At 42.1% G+C, this 9345-nt stretch overlaps 1 protein-coding gene across 2 annotated transcripts in view; it reads right to left on the bottom strand.

The window, feature by feature from the left end:
• Positions 1-8245, bottom strand: part of ATP6V0E1 (ATPase, H+ transporting, lysosomal 9kDa, V0 subunit e1) — a 13495-nt gene extending 5250 nt beyond the window's left edge. The window contains exons 1-2 of one of the 2 annotated variants that reach the window (XM_015407704.1): positions 7948-8245; positions 4723-4770 (exon numbers count right to left, since the gene is read on the bottom strand). In XM_015407704.1, the coding sequence (XP_015263190.1) occupies positions 4723-4770; positions 7948-8051 (152 nt within the window). In that variant the 5' untranslated portion in view covers positions 8052-8245. The remainder of the gene's footprint in view (positions 1-4722; positions 4771-7947) is intronic. The other variant, XM_015407703.1, reaches the window with a different exon arrangement.
• Between the last annotated feature and the right edge of the window lie 1100 nt (positions 8246-9345).

Genomic DNA, 9345 nt, shown 5'->3' with positions numbered 1-9345 from the left:
CAAACAGCAATATAAACACACACCTATAAGAAAATGGTCAATCTGTGCACTTCCTACATTGAAGCTTTCCAGTGAAATCTCACTATTAATATGCTGCCAACTTTGTTGTTCAAGGGCATGTTATGGTGTTCCTTCAGTCCCCATACATATTAAGCCAGTGGTGAGCACTCTGCAGATTGTGGAGAACCACATTTACAATTCTCATTGATCAATGGAGCCAACATGACTACTGTGTGCCCCAGGCACCACCCCAAACACAACAGTGTGTTCTGTTGGGTTGTCCTTTTAATTACCAGAGTACCTCCCAATATCTAGGGTTGTTCTGGAAGTTCTGTTTTATGCACTAGCATTCAGTGGTGACATTCCCCATGCCATCTCCTTATTCGGCTGCATATGGTAACCCAGCACAATCTTGACACAATTGTCACAGGCAAGTTGTATTTTAAAAATAAAAGAGTTTTAACTTGGGCCCATAGTAGCGATGAAATTAGTAAGTTTCTAAAGAAATTGTCCTGGAACATGGGGACCTGGAACATGGGAACCTGTAATGAGGAACTGTGCTCAGAAGGGCCTCAGATGGCATGTCAAAGAGGCAAACTGCATTGAAGTAAGGCTACTCCCAGTATAAACTAGAACTACCTCCTCCCCTAGCCTTGTCATTGAGGAACACATGCACCGCTAAGCCATAAATGGGTGCTTTGGGTAGCAAGCACAGGACAGTTTCAAGAATCAGCCCTCATCTCTCTTTCTGCAGATTGTAGGCAGATTCACATTGGCATTTGCCAACATTATTCATTCTCACCATTCTTCTAGTTGCTAGCATTCAACACACATCACTCCTAAGATGTCCAGGCAATACAAAACATTCTTTCAAGTCCAGACTCAATCACTTTTTGAATGATAGACTATTAGCTTTCTGAACAAATAATAGTCAGAAACATCCAGGAGAATAATTGACTTGTGTATCTGTAAAGAGCTTCTTATACCAATGTGCTCCTTTCACCATTCTTCCTACACTTCAGACCAAGAACTGTGGTGAAATATAGCTAGAAGCATATTTTGAATACAGAATTCATCCCATTGGTATGTCTCAGTACATAGTAGCTACTGAAACTGATATAGCTATCTCACTGGAATACGAGCAAAGAAAGTATGTGATACTAATAATGGTCAGCACCCACATTTTATTTATTTATTAGTTACGTTTATACCCCGCCTTCCCCACGAACGAGCTCAGGGCGGCTTACAAAGGTCGGTACAATGTACCTGGTCTCTATAAAACATTAAAACATTTTAAGCAAATCTGATTCGTTTACTTCCTTGTGAACCTGAGACCCTGAAAACTAAGAAAAGAACAATGAGACAGCCACAAAATTGTGATTTTCCCCCAACTGCTGTGGAAAAAGTTTCAACCCCCCCCCCCCAATTATAGTGTGGCTATAGCTGGCTACAACAGTGCCACTACTGACTAAATTATATTCAGAATACAAAACCTATGTTTGGACACTGCATTTCCAACTTGCAGCAAAAATTATTTAGATCAAGATGGAGATGAAAGGCTTATTATTAAACACAGTCATATAACCCATGCATGTGGAATCATACAGCTTATGACTGCATTCTAAATGTGTCTTACAACAAGGACTAGCATTTACTCATCTGAACAGAAAGTTAAAACACTTAGCAGATGTCTATCATATGATATCTGTACAGAAACAAATAGATTTTCCTATCATGGATCCAACTGTGGTTCTTTCTATGAAATATATGGCTGAGTAAAGTAAAAGAGGAGATACTTAATTCTGAAGAGCAGGTGAGATTTGACTACTAACCCCAGTTCACCAAAAGATGTGTCATGCTGTTGCTGCTGCTTCCATGAACTGACTATTCATGAAAAATGGTGAAACAGGCAGAAGAGCAAAGATATTTAGATGCTTTCAAGAAGATTCACTCCTTCCTCCTACTGTATTGAGAACTGTAATTCTTCTAGCATTATCTGCTACAGGCCTTAAATTTTAACAGTATAATCAACAGGCCTGACTAGAGCTAATTCACAACCAAGACTTATGATAGAATTAAAACGTTTAGGCCAACCGAATCTTTATGCAACAGTGTTACTTTAGTTACAGATGGAACTATCTAGCCACATTAGATATAGAAACTGGTATGCTGTCCAGACATTTATGCATATAGAACAGGGTGGCTACAGAAGAAGGGCAGCATAGTATTTAGTCTTTGGGTACTTAAGATGATAGGTCAGCTGACTTTTGAACATGCACCCCACATCCTCATCTCATTAAGTGGCATACTCGCTGGAGGGGACCTTGCAGTGTTCTCAACTAGAACCAAGTGAAAGCCATAAATATTCAATTATACAATTCTGCCTATACTTCAGGATGCAGGCTTGGATCCAGGAACAGGGTTTCAGGCTGCCAGAGGAGGGAAGAAAATCATGCCCCATGGGCAGAAACCCTGATGCCTGTGGAAATGCCAGCCTGGATCAAAGACACAGTCTTGTCACTCTGTACTGAGAGTACTGATTTGCTCTGACCATTTTCAAAACAAAGCCTCATTCATGATGCACTCAGATGGGCAGTCACAGACATCCTCTCCTCCACTGCAGCCAGTCCACACTATGGTTTTATACTCTGAAAAACCATCCTACAGCTACACACAAGATGAGAAGCTCTCCCCAAGCAGGGTCTCAGGGTTTGCACACCTCAGTACTCTTCCTTAGCCTCATGCCACTGCAACTCCCTCCTTACCAACATATGTCTCCTCAGCCCTATAAACAGATTACTTGATGCCTGTTTATCAGGACTTTTAATGCAAGGAATTTGAGAGGACAAAGAACTCTAATCTCACAACTGGATAGCAAAATAAAAATATCCAAGAAGAATCTTAAAGTCTCAGAACAATAGCTGTTTACATACATAAATGTGTGCTTTAAATAAAAGCAACAAAGACATCCTAGTTTAGCATATTTTAAAAGTCATCCAGGTCATATTCAGGACCTGGTGTGTTGAACCATAAACAAGAAAGATGTACTTACATAAAACTTGGTTGCCCCAACACAAAACCAAAACAGAGAGGCCCCTGCCCTGACCTAGGCTAATCCAGACTATGACAAACCAGACCTTGTTTGAACATGTTAACTGTAAACTATGAACTATGCTCAAAACTAAAGTTTATATAGGCAACAATGAAGGCAAATTGGCAATACAAGCAGAGAATCTACCAGGATTCCCCCTCTCCCACTAGTTCTTCTTTTCCTTCCCTGAAAGCCTCCATAGCCTCTCCTCTTTTCCTGCTTCTGGCAGCAAAACTTTTCCTGGCAGCAAAACCTCTTCCCCAGCTGCATGATGCCAGCTGTTGGGGGCCCAGTTGCACTGTGAGTACCCACAAGTACTTGGGGTACTTACCCACAAGTACTTTACTCTTCCTATATACCATCTCCCCACATTGAGGGACCAATGAGGGCAACAGTTTCTTAAATCTATCCATGCTGCTTCTATCATTGTTGAAGGATTTTACCCTAATAATCTTTTTTAGAAGATTTCAGATTTTTCTATAAACCTGGGGCTACTCTTAGGCTTTTACAAAGAGCTGTCGTGTCTGTCCATGGCCCCACTCTCCAGATTTAAGTATTCACTGATGTTGAAAATTAGACATTCACAGACAATGCAATTCCAGTTTGTAGCTCACTACTATGAGATAAAGTTCAATCTGATTGAGCAAGTTCCTTTAATGACCTATAGAAGCCTGAAGCTGGCAAAACTGGGCCAGAAGACTTGCTATATTTTTAGAATTTATTGTTTAGTATCATATAATAATGATCTACAAGCACATGCAATACACTGAAAGATTCTATTTTAAAGCAGGAGTACAGGAGCCTGAAATGACTGCAACACACTTCCCAGAAAAAAAGAGGAAGCTATTCAGGGAATTTTGAAAGTTAGATAATACAGTCAATTAGAAATACATGCATCAGTTACAAAGTACTTAACACCACAAAATATTAGAAAGACACACAGATATCAATTACTGCTTCATGATGGACAAACAAATGAAGGTTTCCGAAGAAACCTTTAATAGACAACCTGAAGCAATCAGAAGCAATCTAGAGGCAAATGGTTGGATCAAGCACAAGGATCACAGGTCTTTCCAGCAGTCACTTCTGACCCTGGGAAAGTAGCTTCCCCGAGCAGACCCAGAGGCTTGCAGTAGGGGTGGAGAAGGGATGAAACTGTTCTCAATTTCTGTCCTGTCAGTGGAGCTCTGCTCACCGAAGGGGCAAGACGGAGCGATTTTGCCCTCCCCTCACATACAGTGCAGCCTCTTGACCCATGTGGCTACCGCTCTCAGAATAAGCTATTCTAGTTCAGAAAGGACTTCTGGGAGAGGGGGAAACTGTAAAGACCAGCAACTGTCTGCACTTTCTGCTGATAGGTTGTGGGATACAACCCAATGACTATTAGAAGCAAGAGTATCAGAAGAAGCTACAGGTTAAGAATCCTTAAAGATGTACATGTATGTTATTCCCATCAATTATGATATTAGAACTAATGAGGATTTTCCCTGTGTATGCCCAAACCATTCTAGTCCTGTAACATCACAAATCTGGTCATGACTAAAATGAAAGGAGAAATGCTGATACTTACAAAAATGCCTGCTAAGGCTATGAGCTAATGCAATAAAGTTTATGTGTGTATGTATACTTACAAGAGGTAGCAGCAAACAGAACAGGTCACCAGCATTGTGTTGATAACACTATAGGAAAAAAGTAAAGAGAAAGAGGTGACAAAACTGAAGAAACGTTTACATACTAGCACTAGTCAGCAAAAAAAAGAACATTAGTTCTTAACCTCTATCATGTACAGACTGAGGATGATCCAATACAAATGTTTTTAACAGCATTTATTTATTAATTACATTATATTTGTGGGGCTCTAGGCGATGTACAGATTTAAAACCATATCCAACATTATACAATAGTTAAAAGCAAGTAGCGCTATTTTTGTGGTCCCCTCCCGTTTCTGGTCTGTGGGTGCTTTGCGAGCATGGGGTCCAGGTAGGGCTGAGAAGGCCCTGGTTGAGGACAGCCAGATATCTCTGGGGATGCAGACCACCAGCAAGTTGTTCTGTGAAGAGCGTAATGCAGGGGTATCACTTAAGCATGCTCAAATACATTTTCAGTTACCCTAACAACCAATGTGTAAGGTCGATGAGTAGTATTATTTCCATGTCTGAGATAAGAGACTGAAGCTGAAAAACAGTTGGCCTGAAGTTACTCAGTGAACTCATGGGAGAGACAGTGTTTAAATAGAGGATGTCCTGATTCATAGCACAGTATCTTGGGCACTACACTGTGCAATAAACTGAACTCACCACGACCACAGTTTCTTAAGCAATAACTATAACTCCTCCTAGGGCTCCATATATCTCATGCTCATACTACTGAAATAGGGCACTTGGTACTTAGCTGAGAGTACACTAACTGTAGAATCACCTTTTCCTTCTTGGGGAAGGGGGAAGTAGTTGTATCACCACCTATGAGCTGCACAAACTGTCTTGAAACATAAATTAGCCATAATTGATGAACTCTCCAGAGCTAGAACAGTCAGCTCAGAGTATTAACACCTTGCTTTGCCCTGGCTAGAAGACAATAAATTGCTTAAAATAGGAACGATCACACAAGAACACTTAATTTACAGAGGACACTGAATTCAGTTGTCTTGGAAAATAATTCTGATTTTCTTTCTCATTGGTTAGCACACAGAATTCAAAAGCTATTGCACTATTACACCACTTACTATCTGTAAGCCAGAAAAAAATAACAGTTTATAAACTGTACAAGTGGTGGTCGTGTCCATCCAGGTTATGGCAAACAGTTTATTCAGCTGGGGTCATTTGTATGAGAAGGCAGCAATGTACAGCTTGTAATCACATCCTAGTCTGCAAAGGCCTCCCCCTCCCAGCCCACGGAGCCGATATATTGGCCAGGTGACGACTGAATATAGGACACTGCAAGGGGAAAGATTTTTTTCAGGCAGAGAAATTGTTGCTCAAGATCTCCTCTTGGAAAGACAATCTACCTGGGCATATCTATATAAGCATATGAACTTCTGAGCTGGGGTTGCAGTCAGTACAGCTTCACAAGGTTGTAGGCTTGAATCACAACTTCAAGTGGGGCGAAAACGAAGTAACAGTTAAGTGAATAATAATTTCCAGCTATAAAGTATGTGAAGAAGTTCAGTTTTTCAATGAAGCTAACAACACTGAGTGGAAAAGTGGTCTCAGAAGTGTGGGTCATGCAGTCAATTATATGCTTGAAATTCTCTTTGTAATGATGTCCAGTTCTGGAAGTTAATTTAAAGATTACTGCTACAAGTAAAGCCCTGTGTCTGAAATATAAATGGTGTTCTGTCCTAGTTCTTAAAGTTGATATCTCTTACTCTAATACTACTTAAATATGGTGCACTGAATAGTAATTACGTCTTATAAGGATTCCGACACAGTTTAATTGTGCACTGAGCAGCTTTCCCAGAGATTGAAAGAGCCAGTTTGGTGTTGTGGTTAGGAGCACAGACTCTAATCTGGGAGACCCAGGTTTGATTCCCCACTCCTCCACATGCAGCTGCTGGTATGGCCTTGGGTCAATCACAAGTTCTTTCACAGCTGTTCTCTGAAGGGCAGTTCTCGAGAGAGCTCTCTCAGCCCCACCTACCTCACAGGGTGTCTGTTGCGGAGAGGGGAAGGGATTGTAAGCCACTCTGAGACTCCTTCGGGTAGTGAAGAGTGGGGTATAAATCCAATCTCCTCTTCTTCAAGACAAATGGTCAAGCATCATAGTTTTGAAGATAACTATGTTAGTGATGCAGGGAATATACAAAATATTGATGAACAAGGCTACTGAAACTTATACAAAGGAGATGTATAATATTTAAACCAGTCATTTTAACTTATATTGAAGTGACTTCTAGTATTCTACAATGATAGAAAGGTTCTGTACAGTTAGAAAAGGAAGGTCAGAACAGACACTGCTAGTGATCATGTGAATGTTTAGCACCAGGATTAGAAACACCAGAGTGGAAAAAAGGATGTCACAGTGAGGGTGACACTATATAGGAGATGTTATTCCAGACCACAGAGTGACCTGGATGGAACATTTTCACACAGAAAGCTACAAATGCTACTAGTAAGGTACAATGGAGAATCCAGTTGTCAGACAATTCCACGCTGAGTTATCCATCTAATGGCCTCCTGATTAGAAGGAAAAAGTTACACATTGAGCAGTCAGGAAAAAGAAGTTATCACAAAACTGTGACATGGCTACCTTCCATCTGATTTTACCAAGCTACGACCACAAGAGTATCTTAAATACTCATGCTACAGAGAAGCACTTCAAATACCCGACCCAACAGATGCCCACCTCAAACAGAGTTCATGTAACGAGCACGCAGTGCATATTGCACATGATACACGCAAATCCTAGAAAAACTATCCCCGGGAGAACTCAAAGCATTACGACTTTGCATTAACATTTTTCACGCAGAGCGGTAAGTGTTGCAAAGAACCTAGACGGGGGTGGGGGAAGAGAAATCTGGCGTTGCCATAAGAAAGGAGAATGTGGAACTATAGATTAAATGGAATCAACAAACCCATAAATAAGGAGGACTCACAGACCACGGAAGGTGGGAGCAGTCGAATGTCAAGCAAAACATCGTTTTAGGTCGTTCTCAACGGTTTTCAAACCCGAGCGACGCGACAGAGAGCAACGAATCCTACAAGGCAGCAAAGAAAGCAGAACCATCGAGAGCTTCCACTGCGGACTACCAGGCACCTTGAAGTGCAGAAGGCTCTGAGAGGGGTCTTCCTCGCCGCCCTTCCTAGCGGAGACGCAACGCTTTCTTTCTTGCCACCACCGCTTCTCCTCCCATCACTTACCCTCGATTAGGCCCTTTGGGCACGAACCACGGGAGGACACCACCGACCACCCCCCAGAAAACAGTCATGACGATGATAGGCACTGCGAGGCCGCTGTACGCCATATTCCCGTCCTTCTTACTATGCCAGCTCCGGCCACTACAATGGCCGATTCTATTCCGCCCTGCAAGCCCCGCCCCCTTCGGAATCTTATCCAACCAGCGTCCCTGCAGCGGAGGAATGGTATGGGGCAGGTGGGGAGCCTTCCTCCAACCCCCTTCGACGGTGAGCAAATTCGAGGCGGAGGTAGACCCGGGACCGGGTGCGCATGCGTACTGTTTATTGGCGATGCGTCGGGGACGCATGCGTGCTTTGCTATTTGTGATGCCAAAGACCTATGTCTAGGTCTGCGCCCTTGTTTTGCACCAGTGCAAATATATGTACGTTTTCAACAAGCATTTTCCCCTCCTCCCGTATTGGGAATCTCTTTCAAGAAGGGGCATTTGGTGAGAGGAGACGCCCCGATTTCTATTCGAAAGAATGTAGCGTACTATTTAGACTGCTGGTAAATATGCCTTTTATATAAGAGCAGGCCCGTAGTCCATCTCACACAGTAGCCCACCGCCCACCGGTTGTCTGGAGGACCGATAAGCAAAGCACAGAGGACAAGGCCTTACCGTTATGTCACCTCCTAGTTTTCAGGTCTATTGCCTCTTAACTATGGAGGTTCTCTCCATGAAGATAGATTCAGGTGGGTAACCCTGTTGGCCTGAAGCAACAGAACAAAGTTTGAGTCTAGTAGCACCTTTAAGACCAACAAAGTTTAATTCTGGGTATAAGCTTTTGTGTGCTTGCACACTTCTGACCAACAAGGCTACCCACTTGAATCAACTAAAAAAAACCAGTTTAACACATCAGCTACTTACAACCTCCACTGGATAATGACAGTTCTCTTTTACAAGTTGGGGGGGGGGGGCTTTTCTTGTGCAGACAGCTCCCCAATCTTAAACTCCTCACCCACAATAATTTAAACATGGACATGGGTACCAGAACTGGCAATAAATCCAGATGCCAACTTTGCTGCCACATATACCCAGACAACAGTCACTGGACTTAACACTAACTACACCATCTCAGGCACATTCTCTGGCTCATCTTCTAACACTATATGCCATTAAATGCTAACAATGCCATTCAGTTCTCTACATAGGGCAAATAGGTCAAACCTTACATCAAAGGATAAAATTTAGTGATTCTTGATGTCAGATATGTGTCCATTTAGCGATTTTGAATCACTAAATTGAGAAACCTTTAGAACATTTCAACCTCCTAGGGCACTCAATGGGGGACCTTGAAGTAGCTGTTTTATTGTAAAGGAATTTCAAAGTCTTAACAATTATATTCCCAAATTTCAGTTGT

Source organism: Gekko japonicus, unplaced genomic scaffold (genome assembly GCF_001447785.1).
Source record: "Gekko japonicus isolate JY-2015 unplaced genomic scaffold, Gekko_japonicus_V1.1 scaffold1760, whole genome shotgun sequence".
Lineage (NCBI taxonomy): Eukaryota > Metazoa > Chordata > Lepidosauria > Squamata > Gekkonidae > Gekko > Gekko japonicus.
This window is presented reverse-complemented; position numbering and strand designations above follow the sequence as displayed.